General features: G+C 46.9%; 1 protein-coding gene across 9 annotated transcripts in view; it reads right to left on the bottom strand.

Annotated features, from left to right (window-relative positions):
* The window catches only part of MYCBP2 (MYC binding protein 2), a 977,923-nt gene that overhangs the window by 577,656 nt on the left and 373,311 nt on the right, over positions 1 to 26,956 (bottom strand). For all 9 annotated transcript variants that reach the window (XM_033949399.1, XM_033949405.1, XM_033949401.1 and 6 more), the window contains 2 exons: positions 22,833 to 22,958; positions 20,864 to 20,991 (listed from right to left, as the gene is read on the bottom strand). In XM_033949399.1, the coding sequence (XP_033805290.1) occupies positions 20,864 to 20,991; positions 22,833 to 22,958 (254 nt within the window). The remainder of the gene's footprint in view (positions 1 to 20,863; positions 20,992 to 22,832; positions 22,959 to 26,956) is intronic.

Here is a 26,956-nt window from a genome sequence, read left to right as displayed (position 1 = left end):
CAAACCACTGAACTCACCACTACATCACTCACTCTTAATTCATCACCTCATTCTCCTTTTTGTCTTCCACCCTCTTCACAGCCCTACAGCTTCAACACTTTAAGAACATAAGCAGTGCCTCTGCTGGGTCAGACCAGAGGTCCTTCATGCCCAGCAGTCCGCTCACGCGGCGGCCCATCAGGTCCAGGACCTGTATATTAGTCCTCTATCTATACCCTTCTATCCCCTTTTCCTTTAGGAAATTATCCAGTCCCTTCTTGAACCCCAATATCGTACTCTGTCCTATCATACCCTCTGGAAGCGCATTCCAGGTGTCCACCACCCTCTGGGTGAAGAAGAACTTCCTAGCATTGGTTCTGAATCTGTCCCCTCTTAATTTTTCAAAATGCCCTCTCATTCTTGCAGTTTTCGAAAGTTTGAAGAATCTGTCCTTCTCCACTTTCTCTATGCCCTTCATGATCTTGTAAGTCTCTATCTTGTCCCCTCTAAGTCTCCGCTTTTCTAGGGAAAAGAGCCCCAGTTTCTCTAATCTTTCAGCATATGAAAGGTTCCATACCTTTTATCAATTGAGTCGCTCTTCTGAACCCTCTCGAGTATCATCATATCCTTCTTAAGGTACGGCAACCAATACTGGACACAGTACTCCAGATGCGGGCGCACCATCGCCCGATATAGCGGCAGGATAACTTCTTTCGTTCTGGTTGTAATACCTTTCTTGATTATACCTAGCATTCTATTTGCCTTCTTAGAGGCCGCTGCGCACTGTGCCAACAGCTTCATTGTCTTGTCCACTATTACCCCCAGGTCCTTTTCTAAGGTACTTTCACCCATTACCATCCCTCCCATTGTATAGCTGTACTTCGGGTTTCTGTTTCCTACATGCAAGACTTTACATTTCTCTACATTAAACTTCATCTGCCATCTCATCGCCCACTCCCTTAGTTTGTTCAGGTCCCTTTGTAAATCTTCACAGTCCTCTTTAGTCCTAACTCCACTAAATAGTTTGGTGTCGTCTTCGAATTTTATTACTTCACACTTAGTCCCTGTTTATAGATCATTTATAAATACATTGAACAGCAGCGGTCCGAGTACTGACCCCTGCGGAACACCACTCGTAACCCTCTTCCAGTCAAGAGTAGTGGCCCTTCACTCCTACCCTTTGCTTCTTACCCGCCAACCAATTTTTGATTCATCTTTGTACGCCTCCTTCCACCCCATGGTTCTTCAGTTTCCGTAGTAGGCGTTCATGGGATACCTTGTCAAAGGCTTTTTGAAAATCTAAGTATACGATGTCTATGGGGTCCCCTTTGTCCATTCGTTTGTTTATTCCTTCGAAGAAGTACAATAAGTTCATTAGGCACGATCTTCCCTTGCAGAAGCCATGTTGGCTTGTTTTCATCAATTTATTCCTTTCTAGATGCTCATCGATGCTGTCTTATCAGCGCTTCCGCCATCTTCCTCAGAACCGAAGTCAAACTTACCGGTCTTTTTGATGTTTCCTGTGCTCTTTCCAGTTCTCCCCGGTTTTGTCCTTTTTCCATTTCCAGAATGAATTTTTCTTATCGCCTATCACTTTCTTCACTTCTTTAGTTATCCACGCCGGGTCTTTTATTCGGCTCTTTTTGCTTCCTTTTCTAAATCTGGGTATATACAGATTTTGCACCTCACTCACCGTGTCCTTGAATAAGGACCAGGCTTGCTCTACAGTTTGCAATTTCTTTGAGCTGTTCCTAAGTTTCTTCCTTACCATTACTCTCATTGCTTCGTAGTTTCCTTTCTTGAAGTTAAAAGTTGTCGCTGTGGTTCTCTTTCCCTTCGTTATTCCTACTTCAACTTTGAACTTGATCATATTGTGATCACTGTTTCCCAACGGTCCCACTACTTCCACTTCCTTTGCAGGTCCTCTTAGCCCATTGAGGATTAGATCCAGAGTGGCATTCCCTCTCATCAGTTCTCTGACAAGCTGCTCTATGAAGCAGAGAACCGACTTTCTCTCTCTCATTCTCCTTGTGTGTATCTTGCCGACGACGCCATCTCCCCATGCCTAACACTTCTCCATATCCTCTTGTTCCTTCTTTTGCTCTGCCAGGGATATCAATCCTAATAAAGTCCCACCCCGCTCATGCAGGTCCCAACACAGCACCTCCAATCTCATCTCTATTTCTCTCCTCTCCCCTTCTCTCCCTTTCTGTGACCTGTGGAATGTCCACTCTGTCAACAACAAGTTTGTTCATGTCTGCAACCTTTCACTCTCTCCAACTGCTTGCATTAATCGAAACCTGGCTCTATTCTGAAGATTCTGCTTCTGTTGCTGCCCTATGTCATGGAGGTTATCATCTCTCTCATATTTCTCACCCAGCTGGTCATGGAGGTGGTGTTGAGCTGCTAATCTCACCTTCTTGTACATTTCAACCCCTTCTTCCACCTCAGTGAGATGATGGGAGACTTTCACAGGTTGTGAGACCATTTTTCCTGTTTTTTGCTGAAGTCACGGGCTAAGTATAGACTGGTTTCAATTCAGATGCTCAGATGCTACTGTGTGGCTATGTGAGTGTGTAAAACAGACTATTCTTCTCATGGACACAAAACATGCTGAAAAGACAATGAGATATTTAACAGTGCTGAAAGGAAATGCAAGTCAGAAGGACACTCCATCTGGGAACCTAAGAACTGATAAGCCATGTCCAGCCATGCCAGGCTGAGGGCTAACTGATGTACTGAATGTACCCGTGTGAAGAATGGAAGATTCAAGAAGAACAAAGTTCCAGAAGCCATTCCTGTCCATGACCCCCCCAGGGAAGAATGGAGGTGTGGACTAAGGGAGGGTTAGATAGACAGCAGATTTGCTCCTATAGGGGTGTACATTGACAGAGCCAGGGGAGGGTCTTGCACACCTAAGAAACTTGTGTATATAACCCAGATTTTGTGAAAGTTGTGGTCGGAGAGCCTAACATACATCCAGAACTGCTGGCAATCTGTATCTCTCTCCATTGTTTAGCCATACTTATTGCGCTGATTTACTAATTTACCTTTTCTATACATATAATGCTGACTATTTTATTCCTGATTTTCTTTTTCTAAAAAAAATCGAGTGATTCGTTCTGGCTACACACTGAGCATTGGTTTAGTCATTTCCTTTAGAGGGAACCCATAGAGGAGCTAAGCAGCGGCTTCTCATCAGTCTCATAGCTTCTCCCTCTTTGAAGTCCATGCATCCTGCTATTTACTTCTCTACCTCTCAGAATAGTGGTCATTTATCAACCCCCTGACAAGTCCCTACCTTCCTTTCTTACAGACCTTAACTCCTGGCTTTCCTTCTTTTCTCAAAACCTCATCCCCTTTTCTCATTCTTGGTGACTTCAACATCCATGCTACTAATCCCTCTGACTCTTGCACCACCAGTTTCCTAGCTCTAATGTCCTCATTCAACCTTCAGCAGTGTTCCACCACCTCTATACACCAGAATAGCCACTGCCTTGATCTTGTCCTCTTTTCCAATTGATTGATCGCTAATCTCTTCAGTTCTTCCCCTCTCTGACTGTCATCTGATAACCTTCATGACTCATCACCCTCCCCCCACTTACAAGGCCAATGTCCGCCAAGACGTTTAGGAATCATCAGACTACTGATGCTTGCAGTCTTTCCACCACTATATCATCCCTCTTCTCAAACACTATGCTATGTAAGTCTGTCAATGAAGCTGTCTCTTCCCATACTACTACTCTCAATACCCTTGCCCCTCCCATCTCATGCTCTGTAAGACGTACCAAACCCCAACCCTACTGATGTCTACAATACACTTTTTATATTCCTGTGCCCATTATACTGAACATCATTGGCTTAAATCCCGCACTCATGCTGTCTTTATACACGTCAAATTCCTACTAACCTCTTTCCAGTAGGCCCTCTCCCTTGCAAAACAAGACTATTACACCAATTTGACTAATTCACTTGGATCCAACCCCACCATCTCTCTGCCACGCTGAGCTCTCTACTCAAGGTATCCTCACTTTCGACCTCCTCTTACTTCCTCCCAGATGATGTGAGTACTTCCACAACAAGGTCCACAAGATTAAGCTTCAGTTTTCTTTTTTTTTTTTAAACGTATTTTTATTAACAGTGGAAACACACCGCCCAATAGGGCAGAACAACAAACTTCAGTAAGTCAAAAACAGTCCAATACAAGTGGAATGTCAAAACAGAAACAAAGCCTCCCCCATGTATCCCCCCTCACAGGTACAATATGCCTTCAAGCAAAAGAAACGTTGGAGGGAGCGTGGGGCAAAGGCAGATAAGGACAACGATGATAAATAGGCCGCCCATCTTGGACAGCGATCTCCCACCGTGTTTTTGTATATACCCTATGGATATCCCACGAAACCACACAAAGCTCAGAATACCATTCACATACAACAACATCCACACCATACAAACCGGCCACTCATATCCCCAGACATCTCCCTTCCCTCCCCCCACCCACCCCCCTCCCCCCCACCCACCCCCCACCCTCCCCAGGACACCAAAGAATATCATAGAAAGAAAATGAATGTTAGGGGTACATCATGGGCCCAGCCAAGGTATCGCAGAATAAAACCAAGCTAAGTTAGGCGAGTTCCAGTTCCCCCTCCGGTTCTCGTGATGGCAACAGGTCCCGCAGCCTCTCCCACAAGCCAACGTAGTGCTGCTTAGACACGCTCAGCGATCTAACATAAGATTGAATTTCAAACCGAGCCATCTCCCGTAATCTACTCCTCCATTGAGGTATCGGGGGGGGCTCCTCGGCCATCCAATAAGTTAAGATCAGCTTCTTAACTACGAGAACAACATTATAAAAAAATCTACATTGGGGTGTGGTGAAACCTTGATCCTGGAGAGAGGTCTGCAGACCCAGGAGAAGAAACCCATAGTCCCATTCAACATCGCGCTGTACAGCTCGCTCCATTAGGGAGAGAGCCTCCCTCCAGATACTCAGTCGGGGGCACTCCAGGAAAGAATGGAGATAAGTGCCTGCTCGATTCTTGCACTTTACACAGAAACCACTATCCCATAATCCCATGCGCGCCCCCCGCTGAGCCGTGAAATAGGCACGGTGAAGAATCTTAAACTGTAGTTCTTGAAAATCTGCAGATTTAGTGTATGAGTATAGAGTAGCAAAGCAGGCTCCGAACTGTGGGTCAGAGATATCCTGTCCCAAGTCCCGAGCCCAGGAAGCGCGCACTGGAGAAAGTACCGACAAAGGGAGAGATGATTTGAGGATTCGATACCAGTGCGCAAGGGAGTTGGTTACGGGCGGTGTGGCCGAAAAAAGGGTGTCCAGAGGGCCCTTGTCCCAGACCCCAGTACCTCCTCTGCGTTCAGCTTCCCAGTAGTGGCGTACTTGAAAATAAGAAAACAAGTAATGTAGGGGAAGACCCCACGCGTCCCGTATTTGCTGAAAGGAGGGAAACCCGGCAGAGGACAGTCCCAGTATATCCTCCATCATCCTACAGACCCGAGCCGCCCACTGCTGAAAGACAGATCTACCCCAGCCCGGCTGAAACCTGGAATTGCCCCCCAAATGGAGAAAGGGAGATGTGTCAGGTGGTAATTGCTGTCTGCGCCGCCACCAACGCCACCCCATCCTAAACGGGCGCAGAAAACGGAAACAAACTAAATATCGTCTCCCAGGATCGTCCTGTCTGTGTAATATATTCATGAAGTGAAAAGGGGAACTCCAACCCGCCAGCCATCCCCGAGGGGAATAGCGAAAGCACCCTGTGTAACTCTCATGAATCCATCGAAAAAGGGACGCTACATTATAAAGCCGAATATCCGGGACATTCAGTCCCCCCAACGATTTATCCAAGATAAGTTTGGACATCGCGATCCGAGGAGCTCGAGATCTCCAAATGAATCGGGAGATTGTGGTTTTGAAAGCAAGTTCGTCCCGCCTGGTAAGCCATAGCGGCATAGTCTGTAAGGGATACAGGAGTTTCGGTACCAGAACCATTTTCACTAGAGCCACCCGTCCCAGGAGTCCCAACGGCAGTTCCTGCCATGACTGACACAGCTGTCCAATCGCCTCAAGCGGGCGGCGAATATTTGCATTATAAAGTGTAGGCAGGTCAGTGCTAAGATAAATTCCAAGATAGCGCATTGGTTTGGTCGTGGGTGCTATAGGCAACACCGCGTGCCACGGCTCCGCCTGGCGTCCTGTTAGCAGCAGGAGTTCCGACTTGCTACAATTAACCTGTAAACCCGACAGTGCCCCAAAAGCTCGAATCACCGCCAAAGCTCTGGGCAGATGGAGGGGGACCTGATCCATATAAAGTAAGATGTCGTCCGCAAACAAACTGAGTTTACATTCCCGTCCCCGTACTACAATGCCCGTAAGAGTCTCATCCTGCCGGATCTTAGCCGCGAGCGGCTCAATGGCCAAAAGAAAGAGGAGTGGGGAAAGAGGGCAGCCCTGCCTCGTACCCCTCTGCAAACCAAAATCCGCAGTGAGACCCCCATTTATAAGTAATCGCGCCCTAGGGTTATGGTACAGAGCCGTCACCCAGGCCAGAAACTCGCCCTGGAAGCCGCCCCTACGCAGGACCCAGAAGAGATAATCCTAGGAGATGCTATCAAATGCTTTCTCCATGTCCAATCCCGCAACCGCCTCCTGGCCTCCCCGGCCTACCCTGTCATGAATTGCCCCCAATACCTTCATCAGGTTCATGGAGGCGTATCGGCCCGGTACGAATCCGACCTGGTCGGGATGAATGAGATCGGGGAGAAAACTATTCAGGCGCCGCGCCATAGTCGCGGCCAGGAGTTTAATATCCTGATCCAGGAGAGAAATTGGACGAAACGACCCCACCAGATCCGGGTCTTTACCCGGCTTTGGGAGCAGGACTATGTGGGCCATGTTATCCTGAAAGGAACCTCCCGTCCGCGCCACCTCGTTATACATTGCGCTCAAGGGCTGCGCTACGAGATCCTCAAGAATGCGATAGTATTCAGGTCCAAACCCATCCGGCCCAGGTGCCTTCGCCAGTTTAAGGGAACGAATGGTGGCTCGGAGTTCATCCCCGGAGATGGGCTGGCTCAAAAAAGCAGCCTGGTCCTCCTCCAGGCGCGGTAAGGATAAGCCCCTGAAAAAATCCCCGAGGGCATTCTCGTCCAGTGGGCGCCTGCCATATAGGGTCTCATAATACTTGACAAACTGTTCCGCTATTTGGCTCTCCCCTTCGTGTCGTGTTCCCCCAGCGTCGCGGATGGAGGTAATGATTTGGCGTTTCTTATACGGTCTCACTAAGTTGGCCAGGAGTTTCCCCGTCTTACCCCCCCACCTATACATTTTATACCGTTGGAACGCGAGGGTCTGCTCCGCTCGCTGATGAAGTAAGGTCTCGATACGTTCTCGTGTCGTCTTGTATTCCTGCCGTTCAGAGTCCGACAAAGAGGCAATATGAGCCCTGCGGAATTGATGCAAACGTCGCGTGAGCGTCAAGAGCTCCGCTCCCCGGGCCCTACGTTTGGCAGCAGTATAAGCTATCACATGTCCCCTCAGAACTGCCTTAGAGGCATACCAGTAAGTTACCGGTCCAATGTCAGGAGTATCGTTAGTGGCCTGATAGTCTGCCCATCGGGCTCTTAAAAATGTCCGAAATTCCTGATCATGATACAGGTGCAACGCCATTTTCCAAGAGGAAGCTTTGCCGCCTGCTGCGAGAGTCAAGGTGAGGTCCACGGTGGCGTGATCCGAGATCGTGGACTCCACAATTTCCGACTTAGCAGCCCGTGAGAACAGTCTTTGGTCAAGCAGAATGTAGTCCAGTCGGGCATACGCTTTATGGACGTGTGAGTAAAAAGTAAAATCCGATTCGAACGGGTGTAGTGCCCGCCAGGCGTCCACCAGGCCTAAGTTCTGAGTCAAAAATCCCACCCCCTTGTTGTCATGGTCTCTTAGGCTACCCCTACGGGGTTTGCAATCCACCCCTGGGTCTGCAGTGATATTCATATCCCCCCCCAGGATCACCTGGTAGTCCGGGTAGGCTGATACCTGAGATAGGAGTATGGAGAAAAATTTATGACAGTAAGTGTTTGGGGCGTATAAGTTACAGAACAATAGTTTTTGTCCCCAGAGATCCCCCAGTGCAATAACATATCTCCCCTCCCGATCAATCAGTTGTTTATGAAGGACAAACGGCAACCGCTTATGGATCAAAATAGCCACCCCCCGCCGGCGACCCCCTGAAGTGGAGGAGTACCGTATTTTCGCGGATATATCGCGCGCGTTATACGCGTTTTTACGTACCGCGCATACCCCTCGCGCGTTATATGCGTGAGCGCGGTATACAAAAGTTTTTAAACATAGTTCCCACCCCCGCCCGACTCACCCCCCCAGCAGGACCGCTCGCACCCCCACCCCGAACGACCGCTCGCACGCGCTCCCACCCGCACCCGCATCCACGATCGGAGCAAGAGGGAGCCCAAGCCCTCTTGCCCGGCCGACTCCCCGACGTCCGATACATCCCCCCCCCCCGGCAGGACCACTCGCACCCCCACCCCGAAGGACCGCCGACTTCCCGACAATATCGGGCCAGAAGGGAGCCCAAACCCTCCTGGCCACGGCGACCCCCTAACCCCACCCCGCACTACATTACGGGCAGGAGGGATCCCAGGCCCTCCTGCCCTCGACGCAAACCCCCCTCCCCCCCAACGACCGCCCCCCCCAAGAACCTCCGACCGCCCCCCCAGCCGACCCGCGACCCCCCCTGGCCGACCCCCACGACCCCCCCACCCCCCTTCCCCGTACCTTTGGTAGTTGGCCGGACAGACAGGAGCCAAACCCGCCTGTCCGGCAGGCAGCCAACGAAGGAATGAGGCCGGATTGGCCCATCCGTCCTAAAGCTCCGCCTACTGGTGGGGCCTAAGGCGCGTGGGCCAATCAGAATAGGCCTTGGAGCCTTAGGTCCCACCTGGGGGCGCGGCCTGAGGCACATGGGCCCAACCCGACCATGTGCCTCAGGCCGCGCCCCCAGGTGGGATCTAAGGCTCCAGGGCCTATTCTGATTGGCCCACGCGCCTTAGGCCCCACCAGTAGGCGGAGCTTTAGGACGGATGGGCCAATCCGGCCTCATTCCTTCGTTGGCTGCCTGCCGGACAGGCGGGTTTGGCTCCCGTCTGTCCGGCCAACTACCAAAGGTACGGGGAAGGGGGGTGGGGGGGTCGTGGGGGTCGGCCAGGGGGGTCGCGGGTCGGCTGGGGGGGCGGTCGGAGGTTCTTGGGGGGGGCGGTCGTTGGGGGGGGAGGGGGGTTTGCGTCGAGGGCAGGAGGGCCTGGGATCCCTCCTGCCCGTAATGTAGTGCGGGGTGGGGTTAGGGGGTCGCCGTGGCCAGGAGGGTTTGGGCTCCCTTCTGGCCCAACTACACAAAGGTACGGGGAAGGCGGGTGGGGGTGTCGTGGGGGTCGGCCAGGGGGGTCGCGGGTCGGCTGGGGGACGGGCGGAGGTTCTTGGGGGGGGGGGCGGTCGTTGGGGGGAGGGGGTTTGCGTCGAGGGCAGGAGGGCCTGGGATCCCTCCTGCCCGTAATGTAGTGCGGGGTGGGGTTAGGGGGTCGCCGTGGCCAGGAGGGTTTGGGCTCCCTCCTGGCCCGATATTGTTGGGGAGTCGGCGGTCCTTCGGGGTGGGGGTGCGAGTGGTCCTGCCGGGGGGGGGGATGTATCGGACGTCGGGGGGGGCATCAGGCTTTCAGGATGGGGACAGACCTTCAAGGGGGGACAGGACTTCAAGGGGGGACAGTGCACGGAAAGTCAGGGGGGGTGAACGGAGAGTCGGGACAGCGCACGGAAAGTCAGGGCGGGCGAAAGGAGCGTCGGGCATCATGCGCGGTATACCCGTGAGCGCGGTATACAAAAGTTTTTGTACATATCATCGTGATTTCTGCGCGCTATACCCGTGTGCGCGTTTTACACGGGTGCGCGTTATATCCGCGACATCCCCAACCCAATTTTTCCGCAATTTAGAGTGTTCGATCTGTGTTAGATGGGTTTCCTGCAGAAATGCCACATCCGCTTTCAGATTTCGTAAGCTGGCCAGTATACGAGAGCGCTTTATTGGGGACCTGATGCCATCAACATTAAAGGTAACAACCCTTAGATCAGCCATAGCAACAAGAGAGGAGCAGTATGCTGCGCTAAAACCCAGGGAGCACCAGCCCCCCAAGAACAGGAGAGTTCAGCCATTCTCCCCCAGCCAAACACAAGTTGAGCCTGCGCAGAGAGAACAAATAGGTACCGACGAAGCCTCCCAGCAGAGCCTCGCCGCCCTCGATAACCAGGTGCCCCCTAGGACCAAGCCCATACAGAAGCAATATATCAGTGCAGACGAGGCCTCCCAGCTAAGCCTCGCCGCCCTCCCTATCCATGTGCTACAGGTCCCATCAATCTTAGTCCTCACATAGCCCCCCCCCACACACATCCGCCACTCAATCACGCATCCCCACTCATACTCTTCCCCTCGTCCCCCCAACAGCCCACCTCCCTCCTCCCCATCCCTCCATGCTGCTCCCTCCCTGCCAGCATACATACCCATATACACCCCCCAGCCTGCCCGGAGGCCTCCCCCCCACGGGATGTTCCCCGTCTGCATCCCAAACAAATAAAAAAAATCTAACCAGCCCTCCAAAAGTGAACATAAACAGAACACTGAGGTCATTAAAAGGTCTCTATCATGTCCATCGTAAGATCTATATAGAGGTCATAGTATGCCAGGTCGGACGCCATGCCGGTCTTGACATCCCCTGCCAAGTAGATCCTAAGGGTCCCAAAGAGTAAAATATGGCCAGGGATAGAGTAAAGGCCCTCAGCAGTACAGCAAGACACCCTGATGTATGATCCAGCAGGACAAAGCCCCCTCACCAATCTCAGTGGGGATTCTAGGCCAGAAAGGTAAGCTCTCCACGATTAGACAGGATCTGACATCCACAGTGCTTTCAATGAAACACTGAAACAGGTGCCAGTACCACGATCTTGGCCCCTGTGGGCACCAGTACCTTGCAATAGAGAAATAAGAGTTAGGTGGGAAAGTTCCTCAAGCAGGTAATTTTGCCAAAAACGCTGAGGCTTCATCTCCAGAGTGAAAAGTCAGGATTTTACCATCATGCCAGACTCGCAGTTTCGCCGGATAGACCAGTGCGAATTTAATTCCTCTATTGTGGAGATCCGTGCAGGATGGCGCCATGGTCTTGCGCTGGGCCGCCACCCGCACGGAGTAATCATTGAACAGGAGGACCCAGGAGCCCTTGTAATCCAGGGCTCCTGCCCTGCGGTAAGCCCGGAGTAGCATTTCCTTTTCTCTCCAGTTGACATATCGGGCTATTGCGGTCCTCGCTCTCCCCCCTTCCGCTGACCTGGCTCCAATGCGGTGTGCCCGCTCGCACGTGAAACTCTCAGCGCCTTCAGCCAAGCCCAGTTGCTCAGGCAGCCACTTGCTAAAGGCATCATATAGCTCCTGCTCGCTCACCGACTCCGGGAGCCCGACCAGCCGCAGGTTGTTTCGGCGGTTCCTGTTCTCCTGCTCGTCCAGTGCTGCCAGCAACTCCCTGTTGGATTTCTGCAGGTCCTCCACCTGGGTAGCGAGGCCTGAGCACGTGTCCTCCTGGTCGGACACTCGCTGCTCCACCTCTGCTAACCGTCGGCTGTGGGAGTCAAACTTTTCATTCATTTCATCCACAGCCGACTGTATTTTGTTTAGCCTGTCCGCTAATGCTGCCGAGACTGAGCGGGTAATATCTGTAATCCACTCTCCGGCTGGTATTGTAAAAGTGGCCGGTTCCGCCGCCATTTTGGAGGGAGTATGTGAGGGCTTGTCCCGAGGTCCCTTTGCCGGTTTAACGGGCATGCCCTGCTCCAGCGTATGCGCTCTGTCGGGTTACAGAAAGGCCGTTAGTAGTGGTCAAGCCCAGGTCCTCGCGGCTCCGAAGGGGATGCAGAATCGCCGATTTTGTGCCGGTTTTTCGTCCGTGGGACGGGAGCTCTCCAGCCGTGCATCTGCTCAAGCAGGCTGCATCACGTGACCAAGCTTCAGTTTTCAATTAGATCACCTCCACCTCCTCTGGTCCACCCTGCCTTTTCTTCCGTCTCTGAAATCACTGAAGAGGAAACTGCTCAGTTTCTTTCCTCCTCCAAACTAACAACTTGCTCCTCTGATCCTATTCCCACCCACCTACTTAGCGCTATCCCAATGTTTTCTCCCATTTCCTCAATCCATCGTTTTCCACAGCAAATGTTCCTGATGCCTTCAAACATGCCATAGTTATGCCTCTCCTCAAAAAACCCTCATTGAACTCCACCTACCCTTCCAACTATTGCCCCATTTCCCTCCTCCCCTTCTTATCTAAGTTACTTGAACATGCTGTTTACTGCCATTGCCTGGACCTTCTGTCATCCCTAGCTACTCCTGACCTGCTTCAATCAGGCTTTTGCCTCCTGCACTCCACGGACACTGCCCTTGCTAAAGTCTCCAATGACCTTTTACTGGCCAAATCCAAAGGCCTCTATTCTGTCCTCATCCTTCATGATTTATCTGCTGCTGTTGATACTGTAGACCACCACCTTATCCTTGATACACAGTGTTCTCCCCAGAAATTTTTTCCAGCCGGGTGGTATGAAAAAGTTGCCGGGTGGGGCGGGATGGGGAAATTTGGTGGAGGGGAAAATTAAATGTGCACTATTTTTATAGACTTCAGCTAATCCAGAACGCCACGGCCAAGCTTATTTTCGCAAAAGGCAAGTTCGACCATGTCTCCCCACTCCTGTCCAAACTTCACTGGCTCCCAGTTCACTCCAAAGTCCTCTTTAAATGTGCCTGTTTAGCCTTCAAGATCCTACATGGCATCCTCCCTCCCGTTATCCCACTCTTCTGGAATTCCTCTAACCCTAATTCCACTAGATCCTCCCAAAAACTGAAACTATCATTCCCCTCTACAAAAGGTATATCCCGCGTAGGAAAACTAGGAACATCTCTCCCCTTTAGAACCACAGAACTCTGGAATAACCTCATATCCCCGCTCAGAGTTTCAAGTTCCCTCCAATCCTTCCGCAAACACCTGAAAACTTGGCTCTTTTCAAAAATCTAACACTTCCCGCTTTTTGGTTCCCTGTCCCTCTTTATCTTCCTAGCTCCTTTCCTATAACCCTTCATTGTAGCTCCTTTTCAACCTAACCCTGTAAACCGTGCCGAGCTCTAAGGTTTAGTTGAGTTCAGTTTAGTTTTAGTTTTATTAATTATTATTATTATTTTCCAATGCTCAATATGACTCCCTTTTTTAAGGGATGACACTTAGACAGTGTTCCAGTAGCATTTAAGGCAACCTTGTAAAAAAATAATGCAGATCCTCTTATTCTGAATAACTACTGGCCAGTATCAAACCTTCCATTTCTTTCAAAACTACCGTACTTGAGAGAGTAGTAGTATTCAACCAACTTCAAACTCATGTTGAATCAGTTAATGCTTTGCATCCCCGGCAATCTGGTTTTTGTTTAAGACATAGCACAGAAACAGTAGTTCCTGCCTTAGGGCTCCTTATACAAAGCTGCGATAGCAATTCTGCCACAGCAAATGCACTGAAGCCCATAGGAAATGAATGGACTATGGTGCATTTGCCATGGAAGAATCACTACTGTGGCCTTGTAAAAGGGGCCCTTACTGCGTGAACTCCATAGTCACCTAGACAAGTTTTTCTCAACTTTTTCAAGTCAAGTACACCCTAAGTCTAACAAAAACCAACCAAGTACCCCAGCTCAAGCTCTGCCCCTTACTCCACCCCCATTTATAAAAGTACTAATTATAATGCAATTTCTTCCATTCATTTTTCATGTACACACAATATAATCTTATTAATTCACAATGGTAACCACAATGCACACTGTATGCAGAGAAAATGATAATTTATATTTGTTTAATTTTTCAAAGAGGTCAAGGCAGATGACTAAAATATGCAATGTCACCTCAGTAACAACTATAGTGCAAAATATAGATAGCAGATTATAAATTCTCAAAACTGACACATTTTGATCACTAAATTGAAAATAAAATCATTTTTCCTACCTTTGTTATCTGGTGATTTCACAAGTCTCTGGTTGCACTTCCTTCTGACTGTGCATCTAATATTTCTTTCTGCACGCTTCCTCTCCTCTGGACCTCATTCCCTTCCCCAACCAACATATCTCTCTGTCCTCCATGAGTCCAACTTTCCTTCCTCTCTCCTCCACGCCTATTGGCCAACATATCTCCCTTTCTCTCCCTCCTCTGTTATGATCTTGCATCTCTCTGTTCTTCCTCAGGGTCTCTCCCCTTCCCCTGTCTCTTCTGTCTGCACCTTCCATAGTCCAGCATCTGCCTCATATCATAAAAAGATGATAGCTGATAAAGACCAAATGGCCCATCCAGTCTGCCCCTTTGGTCCCAGCCTCTGTCTCTCTGTTGCTTACAAACATCCCCCCCCCCCCAATGTCCAGCATTTGTTCTCCTATCTTCCAGGTTTTTCTCTACCTCTCTCTCTCTCTCTCTCTCTCTCTCTCCTTCCTTCCTCCTTCATTGGTCCAGAATCTTTCCACCTCTCTGCAGTCTCTTTCTCTCTTCCTTCTATACACCCCCAAGTTCAACATCTGCCCCCCCCCTCTCTTCTGCCTTCCCTTTGTTTCAGGTTTCTCCCTCTATCTTCCTTCTGCTAACATTTCAAGCTCTCCCACCTTTCTTTCAGGTCTTTCTGTATCTCTCACTCTCACTGTTTTCCACCTCCCCAGGACCTGGCTTATGCATAACTCTCTCCTCGGTCCAGGGTGTTTAACCCTCTCTGCAGTCTCTTTCTCTCCCTCTATACCCCTCTAGTCCAGCATCTGCCCTGTCTTCCCCCTCCCTTTTGGTTTAAGTCTACTTTCCCACCCCTCCTCAAGGTCCTTTTCTATCTCTCTGTCTCCTCCTCCTCTCCCCCACCCCCATGTCTAGATCCAGCATCTCTGAAATTTTTTTTTTTAAGTTACCAACAAATTAATATGCCCTTTTCCCTGTAATATCAACCATAACCCCCCCAAACTCACTCACATTCTTCTTTTTGAAACTCCCCGAGCACAAAAATATAACTAATCGTACCACAAAATCACCCTATTCTGAGCAACAGACGCTCCTCTGAGCTCTTAACTCCTGCGCTGTAGTGTCCAACTTCTTTTCGATTTGAGTCAAGGTTTCCAAATACAAACTGTTTGTTTATATACTGCACATATCCCAAACAGGCTATTCTTTTGTTTTTATGCAATTCAAAAAGACATGGGGTATACACAAAGCATCCCCCATTTGAGAAAAGAATAAAGTATAGTATACTTCCAATCAAAGCAAAACATAACTCCACACACACACACACACATATACACAAAAAAAAAAAAAAAGAGGAGCTCATGGGGAAGGGGAAAAGAGGTTATCTGCACAGTGAGAGGATAACTTACATGGATCAGCAGGTTCAACTCTAGAGAACTTTATAAAACCCACCGAACCGCTGAGGCTGTCCTGTAGGATGAAATAAAGAGGGTGGCTAACAGTTTCACTGCCATAGCTCCTCCTCCTCTTCCTCAATTACCTTCCCCATTTCGACCTTCCATTTGACCCCTCTACATACAAAATAATAAAAAGAGGCGGGGGGGTGTGAACTGTATTAAATAAAAGTAGGATCAGACTTAGAAGTCAGCGGCTCATCAGTCTGCCTTAGGAGGCCTGCATTCCGTCTTCAGCTCATCTCCCTCTCCCCCTCCCTTATAACTTTCTTTTTAGCTTCCCTATGCTGCGAATTTCGGCTTTTTTTTTTTTTTTTTTTAACAAAACTGGTGGGAGCACATTCTCTCATTACATGAAGGCTGTCACTGCTCAGGGAAGGGAACACAGACTGTACAGTCGGCGGCAGCGCGCACACACCTCTCACACTGATGAAAGATACTGTTAAAAAAAAAAATAACCCACCGGTTCACCTCTAAACCTCCTCCCTCACTTTCCAGGCTCCTACCCCAGCTGTTGGCCGTCCGCCCCAGAACCTTTCCACTCCGCGGGTTGTAAATGAACTGCTTCCAGTCGGCGCGGGTCTGTGCAAAGGGTTTTTTTTGCTCTTCTCTTTGGCCATGGCGGACTCACTAGTGTTGGCGCTCTTCCCGGCGGCATGGCTCTTTTTCAAAGTTGAAGCTCCTGCTGCGGCGCCTGAATTTTCATTGGCTCAGCTAGGACACAATGGACCAATCGCAAACAACCTCAGAGTTCTAAGGTCGTTTGTGATCGGTCTGTTGTGCTGCAGCTGAACCAATGGAAAAGAACCCTCAGCAATAGGCGGTCCGGAACCGGCCAAAAAGTAGCCCAAAAAAGCGGAGAGATTTGTGAGTTCCTGTAATGAGAACTGCTGTAGCCAGTACTGTCCCGTCAACTAGATTTTGAAGGGTAGTTGCGGTTTCACTATTTAACAAGTGCCGTTCCTCAAATTCACAGCCTGGCGCTAGGGAGAACACTAATACACTGTCCTCACTTGAATCTCACATCACACCTTTAGTGTAAGTCAGTGGTCTTTGCTAATTTTTAAACAAGGGCTGTTTTGGGTCTAAAAGGGCTGAAGGAGAGCTGACAAATATCTTTCTACTTGGGGCCATAATGCCAATAGCGCATCTCGACAATTATTCCTACCAGAACACCTGGCCTTGGTCACACAATGAACCCTATGCAAAAGTACTAATATACAACTGAAACCCATGATACCAGACTCTGTATACAATAAACTACCAGAGAACAAGAGAGAAATGCATTAGATAGATTATGAACCCACTGGGACAGGGAAAAGTGCTTGAGTACCTGAATAAACTCATGTAAACCGTTCTGAGCTCTCCTGGGAGAATGGTATAGAAAATTGAATACATAAATAAATAAATTTCTTCCTGAACAGTGCAAAATATAGGCAACAGATGTAAATTCTCAAAACTGACAAATTTCAATCACTGAATTGAAAATAAAATCTGAATTTCTACCTTTGTTGTCTGATGATTTTATTTTTCTAATCATCTTTTCCCAGGCTCTAGCTATACTTCCTTCAGTCTATGCTCTTAACTGTTCCCAGATCTTCTTATCCATTTGCCGTTTTTCTCTCTTTCACTTTCTGCCCTACATCCATCTTTGGAATTAACTTTTTAATTCAACTTTCTTCTATTTTTCTGCTTCCTTCTCATCAATCTTTTTATTCTTCCATGTCTTCCTCTCCATCCATGTGCACCATCTCCTCCCTCTCTCTGCCCTTCTCCTTTCCTCCCCATCTTTCTTCCTACAAAGGACTGACACCATCTTCCCTTTTCCCTCCTCCCATCCCCGTCGGGATCCAGCACTTATTGTTTCCAGTGCTACAGTCCTGCACTCTTCAGGCTACAGGCAGTGTGAATGAAGTAAACATGCTTCGGGACCTTAACACTTGCCATTATTGAGGGAACCATGAAGTCTGATCTTAACGTAAAAATTCTTAAGGAGAATGTCCAGTTATCTGTCTTTGAGCTGATGCTGAAGCGAAACTGGGTTATGCAGACAATGATCCAAAACACAAAATTAAGTCTCTCTCTTCATTAAGATTTACCACCCATATTTTTGAAGAAATCCATGAATGACTATCAGCAAGTATAATGTGGACATGGACAAACAATTACAACAATAAAATATACAAACAGTATATTCAATAGCAAAGTATACTACTTACAAAGGGGACAAGTGGAGGTGGTAAATATAGATATACAAGACAGAATAACAAGATGATCAAGATAAAGGTGTGTGATAGAGTGTATGAAACCCTGCCAGTTCCCCTACTTGACACTGCTGCTCAGACTCAGAATAAACCAGGGGTCTCCAAAGTCCTTCCTCGAGGGCTGAATCCAGTCAGATTTTCATGATTTCCCCAATGAATATGCATGAGATCTATGTGCATGTACTGCTTTCAATGCATATTCATTGGGGAAATCCCAAAAACTTGACTGGATTCGGCCCTTGAGGAGGGACTTTGGAGACCCTTGGAATAAACGATCAGGAAAACCACGCACTCCCCCTCCTGGCTAAATTGTCTCACAACCACAGCAGCAGTGAGAAAGAGGTTTCCTCAGGAAGGGGGTGAGGGGAGAAAAGTAGGAAACCAGGAAGTGACTCAGGGGAACTTAAAAGGCCAAGCCAGACCCAGTAGGAGAGGTGTGCTAGAGGGAACTTAGGAGCTGGAGCAGAGTTTGTAGGAGGTAAGACACTACTGCATTTAAAAACCTGCATTTGTTCAGTGCCTGCTAAGACCTGGGACCAAATGCTGTGTATCTGTTTCCTGCACCTAAAATAAAGACTGTTTGGGGCACGTCAAGCCCTACGGAGAATGGAACTTGTGATTGGGAAAAGACTGGGGAAAAGCCTACTTGTTTTCTAGGAAGAACACAAACTTATAGGAGCCTGTGAAGAAACAGGCTCTGCACTACTGTTTAATTAAAGAGGGGGTTTTTTCTTGAATGCCCAGAGTTTGGTCAGTCTGTCTGTCTGTGCAACCATTCTCCGGAACACGCTGCCCACTTCTATCACAAGTTGAATAAAAACGAAAAATTGCATGTGCAATCAGAAAAGATGCATGCAACTGATTTTAGCTAATGTATGGGTAAGGAAGTCCTGCTGCAATATGTGCACCGATTAGTCCCTGTGCTGCTAGCTAACCAATTAACTCTTTCATTAAAGACTTAGATGAGTCAAGTTTTCACCCACTTCCTGAGGAAGAGAGTTTCTTGTTTGAAGTGAAACCTTTCTTATAGTGCTTTTACAAACTGTAAGGGACTTAAGTTCATACAACTGGAATGAATATATTCAGTATTGGTAAACAAGTCTGCACACATTCTCAGACTGCCTTGTCTACTTGTATAACATACTGTTGTTTGGTGACTGCAGAATCCACATACTACAGCATTAGAAAAATTATGCAGAATTCTAGGGTCATATTTAAGGTGACCATACATCCCGTTTTCAGACCTCCTGTCCCGTTGTCCCCACAGACAGCTTCGGGATGCCAAAATATCCCGTTTTCAGGGACAGCGTCCCGAAGCTGTGCTCGGGGATAACGGGACAGACAATCACTTCCTGTCCCTCCCTACCGCAAAAAAAAAAAAAAAAGCCTCTCCATCTTTCCCCCTGCCCTGCTTACTTACTGCCCTGCCAATCGCTGCCTGGCTGGCCCAGAACGTCCTCTCCGACGTCAAAATTGACGTCGGAAAGAAGATTTCCTGTCGGGTTTAACAGCTGTAGCAGCAGGGCAGTGAGAGCAGCAGACAGGGGGAAAGATGGGGAGGCTTTTTTTTGCCGCAGGGAGGGAAGGAGATAGGTAGGCAGGCAGGCAGCCTATGTTTTGGCCAGGAAGGGAGGGAGAGAGGTAGACAGGCAGGCAGGCTGGCTTGGGGGGTGGGGGTGGGACAGTGTGGAAGGCAGTGAGAGGGACATGGGAAGGAGGCACTGGGGGCACTAAAGACATGGGAAGGAGGCACTGGGGGCACTAAAGACATGGGAAGGAGGCACTGGGGGCACTAAAGACATGGGAAGGAGGCACTGGGGGCACTAAAGACATGGGAAGGAGGCACTGGGGGCACTAAAGACATGGGAAGGAGGCACTGGGGGCACACTAAAGACATGGGAAGGAGGCACTGGGGGCACTAAAGACATGGGAAGGAGGCACTGGGGGCACTAAAGACATGGGAAGGAAGTACTGGGGGCACTAAGGACAGGAAGGGGCACTAAGGACATGGGAAGGAGGCACTGGGGGCACTAAAGACATGGGAAGGAGGCACTGGTGGCACTAAAGACATAGGAAGGGGCACTAAGGACACAGGACGGAGGCACTGACACAGGATGGAGGCACTGAGGGCACTAAGGACACAGGATGGAGGCACTGGGGGTACGAAAGAGGCTCTGGGGGCACTAAGGACATGGGAAGGAAGGAGGGAGGGAATAGAAAGGTACAATTGTTGGGTCTGAGTGCAGAAAGAAAGAAACAAAAGAAAGGATACACAGACAGAAGGAAACGCAACCAGAGACTCATGAAATCACAAGACAACAAAGGTATGAAAAATGATTTTATTTTTAATTTAGTGATCAAAATGTGTCAGTTTTGAGAATTTATATCTGCTGTCTATATTTTGCACTATATTTGTCTATTTTTCTTTAGTTACTGAGGTGACATTGCATATTTGAAAGTCATTTGCCTTGACATCTTTGAAAACCCCCCAAATATAAATGATAATTAATATTTTCTCTGCGTATAGTGTGCTTTGTAGTTTTTTAAAATTTTATGTTTACCATTATGAATTAATAAGATGTGTACATGAAAAATGAATGGAAGAAATTGGGGGCGGGATTTGGGGTGGGGCTAGGACGGGGTTGGGGCGGGGCTAGGGTGTCCCCTTTTGATGAAAAAAATAAATGGTCAAGTTAGTCATATATTACCAACACACACATTAAGCTAATACACAAAGCAAAATAGAAAACTTGTTATTCTCACATATTTAGCTATAGAACAGCCAAGATTAACCTAAGTTTAGTTGTAACTAGCAACCTAACTTGGTATAAAAAGTTGAGCATGGCCATAAATGGAAGTGTTTTACTGTGTGGACACTTATTGAAGCAATCTGTGAAATATCAAAGCCCATGTGAATATTGTACTCTGCTCTGAAATAAATAGTAGCTGGCCTTAAGAGAGTTATAAAGAAAGAAAATATTTAAAAAGTTACACAGAGGTAGCTCAATCTGTTAAATACATGTTTAATACCAGTGAGTGTCTCAGATACATTTAAGCAGTTTAAGTTTAATTTTTGCAGTACCTTTATTTTAGCAGTGTATTCCCCTCTGCCTCCAAAAAGTCCAAGGCCACCAAGTAAGATATCTGTGTCAGCACAGAAACGGATCGCTTCTACTGAATGGGCAGAATATCCCCAGCCACCACCATGACCTAAAAATTTTGTTAAAAATTACTATTATCTTCAGCAAATTACTAGTGCGCATTAGAAGTCAAATTTAGTGAAGTACAGTAAAGATTTGCAATTACAGATTACCAAAATTACTGAAAAGTCTCTGTGTTCTTTAGGGGTATTCACAGCTTCTTTCCACACAGTTAATGAAGAGACAATTTCCTTATTGTGCATTAACTGCACTGCATTAACACCTATTTAGGTGATGTGGACTATACCACATTATATCCCATATTATTAGTTAATTCACAGTAAATAACTCAAGGGAAGATTCTCAAATGTTTGCGGTAAAATTAGATGGGCCACTGTCATGGTCCCTACTGTAACTATTTCAAAATAGTGAGTCATTCTTAAAAAACTGTATATGCAGATGAGGTTAGTGGAGGGTCGCTAAATTTGCATGTGCTGATTGCTGGTGATAGCGATCAGCACATATGCAGAATAAATGCACAAATAAATTAAAAAAAAAAAAAAAATAACAAAATTCAGCAGGAGGGATACCCACTCCCTCCGCTGCCATACAGCAAGTCCCCCGACACCCCCACCCGCTACTACTGTCAAGTAACCTCCCTATGACACCCCCAACCAGCAGCAAGAGAGATGCCTATTCCCTCCTGCCACCAAGCGAAGAGATGCTCACTCCCTCCTGCTGCCGCCGTCATACCAACGACCCTCAACCTCCTCTTACCTTGTTTATGAAGGCCTAAAGGATGCCCCCTACCACCAGCCAGCAAGCCCACTTCTTCAAAAGGGTGGGCCTTTCCCTCCCCAGTGCATCCTGGGATACGCCAGGGAGGGGCCTAAGGCTCTGTTTGGCACAGGTTGCTTAAGGCTCTCCTCCCATAGGAAGAGCCTTAAGTATATGGACCAATCAGAGCCTTAGGTCTATCCCCGGATGTGTCAGAGAGGGGCCTATAGCTCTGATTGACCAAGATGCTTAAGGCCTCTCCCATAGGAGGAGCCTTAAGCAACCTGGGCCAATCAAGAGTCTTAGGACTCTCCCCGGCACATCCCAGGATGCACCGGGGAGGGGAAGGCCCGTCATTTTGAAAAGGCAGGGCTGCTGGCCAGTGGTTGGAGGCATCCCTCTGGCTTTCGTACACAAGGAGGGCAGGGTTAGGACCGCGGCCGCGGGAGGGAGTGGGCATCCTTTCCGCTGCAAGGGGGGTGGTCGGTGGGGTTGCTTGAAGGCGAGAGTGGCATCTCTCCTGCTGTTGGGGGAGATGTTTAACAGAAGCAGGGCGGGGGAATCCCTCCTGCTGCCAGGGTGGGGTGTTGGGGGGTTGCTTAACGTCTGTTTGGGGGGGAGTTGTTGAGGGTATGGCGGCGGAGAAAGGGAGTGGGTATCCCTCCCGCTGCTGGGGGCAGGGGGGTTGCTTGACGTCGTAAAATTTTCTGGCAGGTCTGAGCTATCAAGTTTTATTTTCCTGTCAATGCCTGAGCCAATCAGCACTCAGGTACTGACCAAAATAAGTAAGACTAGGACAGCTCAGACCTGCTGGAAAATTTTGCTCACAAATGTAGGACAGCGAGGTTAGGGAATCACTCAGCGATAATAGAGAATCCCCTGGAGTTCTTGTTTAAATATTAATGACATCACTGTAATACATTTGGGTGGCAGTGTCAGAAACTGTTAGGAAGCTCAGAAAAGACCATGGTAAGCCATTTTGATAATCCGCCACTAAAATGCATGAACACTAAACTGGCTAGAACCAGTTTAGCGACCACTTTAAAGTTTTGAGAATCTTTCCCTCAGTGTTACAGAGGCTACAGAGTTTTGCTGTTGTTTGAAAACTAACAAAACATACACTCAGGTACATACTTTCAAATCTATTGACAACGCTATAGTCTTCTTTTGAATAAACTTTCAGCACTGCCTGAGTTTCCTCTTCGATGCTTGCAACTCCCATTTTTAAGTCTTGCAGAGCAGCTAAAGTGTCAAGACAACCTGGAATGATATAATATGTCTATTAGATAATGTAACAATGGTAATTGTTTGTAACACCTGCTTGGTTTTAAGGGATGATTGCAGAAGTTGTACGAACAGACTGACTGTCATCACTTTATACCAGTGGTCTCAAACTCAAACCCTTTGCAGGGCCACATTTTGGATTTGTAAGTATTTGGAGGGCCTCAGAAAAAATAGTTACTGTCTTATTAAAGAAATGACAATTTTGCATGAGGTAAAACTCTTTATAGTTTATAAATCTTTCCTTTTGGCTAAGTCTTAATAATAATATTGTAATTTATAGTTAAAGAGGCATATGATCAAAAAACTGTTTTATTTTACTTTTGTGATTATGATACATATACCAAGGGCCTCAAAATAGTACCTGGCGGGCCGCATGTGGCCCCCGAGTCGCATGTTTGAGACCACTGCTTTATACCAATCATTCCTTATAAGAATAAAAGACTATGCTTTCCTAAAATTCTCACTTTTGTGAAGAGCCCTAGTCACCACTGAGATATCCTGTCAGTCTTTCCACCAAAACCTTCTAGCTGCTTAATAGTGTAAGGAGGGGGTATTTTGTAGCAGATTACGTATATAATGCCGATGAAACTGCTCTATTTTGGAAGAAAATGCCACAGAGGACTTTCATTAGCAAAGAGGATAAGGGAGCACCAGGTATTTCCAAAAGATACCTAGAGTCACTGCCTCTCCATCTACTGCCTTTCCATCCACCTCTTCCACCCATGAGGAGGCATCCCCTTCGTCTCTTCGTCTTCCTCCTACACCCGTACTGCATACTGAAGATTCTCTTCCACTGCCTGAAGAAGCATCTGGTGCTCACTTATCCTCTTTTTCTCCTCCTCCTACACTGCATGCAGTATATGTATTGGACGATGAGGAGGAAGACATCGACGTTATTCGCAGTTTTAACATAACTGTTATGGTACTGCAGTATACAAAGATAAAGTTATTATTATTATTCACGAGGGTTTTTAATAGAAAACCGCGAATAACATATGAAAAAGTTATTTGCGGGTCTGTCAATCCCCTATCACCGCGAATACAGAGGGAGAAGTGTATGTATTTACATGGACACTACGGACTAACAAGAATTACAGGAGGTGGGCGGGGGAAATACAATTCTGAATGGGAAGACGTAAATGGCTAATACAAATAGGTGAGGGAATTAACGTCTGTTGTAGAAGATGGAAACAGATTGTCAGATGTTATAGATCAAATGCATCTTTGAAGTGGAAAGACTTTAGATTCGATTTAAATTGTTCAATGTTGGATTCTTCCCGAAGGTGAGTAGGCATTGAGTTCCATAACTGAGGGCCTGTAATGGAGAATATTCTTTTCTTTTCTTTTTTAACAGTTCTTACAGAATAGCAAACAGGAATTGAAAAATATTTAACAAAAAGTCAAATATAACAAATAATATCAATAGTTATCCCTCCAGCCCACATTAATGGAGGACTTTTCTTATATAAGACAATCAAATTTTTACAAAATCATACAGATAGTTCTTAACAATTATTAACTTCAAAAGGGGACAAGATGAAAAAATATTTTTTACTATCATAAACGTAATAATTTCCATATATGCCTAAAAAATAAAGAATATTAATAATTAGCTTTGTTGTTGTTCACGCAGATTTACAAATTGCTCCAACTGCATAATATCCCCAAATATAAATTATTGATCCTGAAGTTTAACTATACACTTACATAGAAATTTTAGGTAAAAGGTAGTACCTAAGGATAATAATGATATCCTGTGAATCTTCCAGGAAAGCTGTTAAATCCATTTCTACTGGAGCCAATTGGTCTATCCCTGGCTCAGATCTCATTTTTTTTATTTTGAGGAATGTAGTAGCAATTAGAAATTACTATGATATCTGCGCTTGGTAACCCCAGTATTTATTTGACATACTTCCGTAACAGTATCTCTGGAGTTAATAGATGAGTAACCGAGAAGATAACCAAGCGTAGATTTCTAGAATGATGTAAATTTTCCAGTTTCAAATTTAGAGTGGATGACATAAGAATCTTTAACTGCGGAGGAGGATATTTTTTGTAAAGTAGAAATATGTGATTCAGACTTGATTATTCTTTTTTCCAAAATTTTCAAATTTGAGTCTATATTCTAGAACTTTTGTACCACCTCATGTGAAAACTCAACATTTTGCTTGATTACTGATTTTAACAGCCCCTCAACTCGAGTATTTAAAATCCATAAATCTCTTACGGTAATATCTTGCGAGTTCTTTGAGAGTATTGGTTCCTCCGAGGAATTTTCTTGTATGGAAATTACTTTGGTTAATTCCCCCAAAATTATTTCCAAAGGAACCTTATCAACCTCAGAACCTTTGAAAGCTGAATCTGCACCAAAATCGCAAAAAAAATTTGGAGAGAGGAGGAGTCCTATCTAAGGGACTTAAAGATGTCCCCGAGATAGACTCAGCCACCTTATTGGCCTCTACAATAGGCATTACGTGGGGGCCCATAGGGCCTCCTGTAGAAGGAGTCGAGCTTGTGGGTTTTATTTTCCTTTTCCCAATATTAAAAATAACAATTTTTATATAGAAAACTATAGCAAAAAGAAACAAAATAGGAAAAAATATTTATCACAAGTTCACTTAACTCTCAATGTGGCAGCTACTCGTGGCTACAAGGGGCTCCTAAGGGGCCTGCAACCATGGCGTCGTTTTAGTTGTTTCCCGGAGGACCCTGTGACGTCACACGTCTATCCGCCTCTGTGCCCGTTGACAATCCAGCACAGTCCTGAGATCATTCTCAGGCAAAAGAGCCACGGGAGACTCGGAGGTAGGTCACAGTCCCTACTTCCACCACAGATATGATCGGTCCTCCTGTAGTGGAGAATACTGATGAACGTATGGTGTTATGTATTATATGCTGTGGGGATGGTACAACTAGAAGATGTTGATTTTGGGATCGGAGTACTCTATTAGGTGTGTAAGGAATTATTAATCTGTTTATGAATTCTGGTTTATTGGAGATTTTAGACTTGAATGTTAGTAGAAGAATTTTATAAGTGATTCGGTATGAAATTGGCAACCAGTGGGCTTTTATACGTAATGGTGTTACATGGTCGTATTTTTTTAAATTTGGTTAATAATTTGATCGCCGTGTTCTGTATTATCTGTAATCTTCTTAGTTCTTTCTGAGTGATTCCCTTGTAGAGAACATTACAATAGTCTAGTCTGGATATGATGAGAGAGTAAACAAGAATGTTTAGTGAAGGAGTTTCTAATAAATTTGCTTCAAAGCAAATCATTCAGCCCTGATCCTGGAGAACAGTCGCGGAGCTGCTCAGCCTGCACTCAAGCCCACTGCGGACAGAACCTGGGGAGAGCCTTGCTCCCAAGGGACCAGTTCCTGTGCTCCTGGATTGTTAGTGAAGGCCAGCCAAGTGGGTGCAAAGCAGTACGTCCCTTGGCTACAGATCTAACCTGAAAGTCTGTGTTCTCCCACAGCCAGAGATGCCCAGAGACCGGAAGCCTCTGCAGTACCAAAAAGCCTTTTCACTGATGATGATAAACCCCCCAAAAATGAAAGAAACATGAGCAGAACAAACAGGCTCCTTCCACATAGCATGTAGAGAGAATAACTGAGGAGTACAAGACAGCCCAGGGAGAAGAAAGGTGGAGTGGAAAAATCCAAACGAGGCTCTCTTCTGACGTTCCTATTGAACTAGAAATACTGTTATACAGGTAAGTCCAAAAATCCAAATGCCAGAAACCTGGATCAACCAAGAATCCAGATTCTTTGAAACCAAACCTTTTCCGGTAAACAAAGCTGTAAAGACATAGACATGGGACCGTTTTCCTGTGCACATCATTCCTAGATCTGCCAGTACCACTCCCTCTGATACAGGAAGTTTGTCATAGGGGGCAGGACCAGCAAATCTAGCAACGAAGTTCACAGGGAAATGCTCCTGTACCTGCATCTCTACAGATGTTTAGAAAGCCAAT

The sequence above is a fragment of the Geotrypetes seraphini genome, chromosome 6, assembly GCF_902459505.1.
Source record: "Geotrypetes seraphini chromosome 6, aGeoSer1.1, whole genome shotgun sequence".
Taxonomy (NCBI): Eukaryota; Metazoa; Chordata; class Amphibia; order Gymnophiona; family Dermophiidae; genus Geotrypetes; species Geotrypetes seraphini.
The sequence above is the reverse complement of the archived record's forward strand: the minus strand, read 5'-3'. Positions and strand labels throughout refer to the sequence as shown.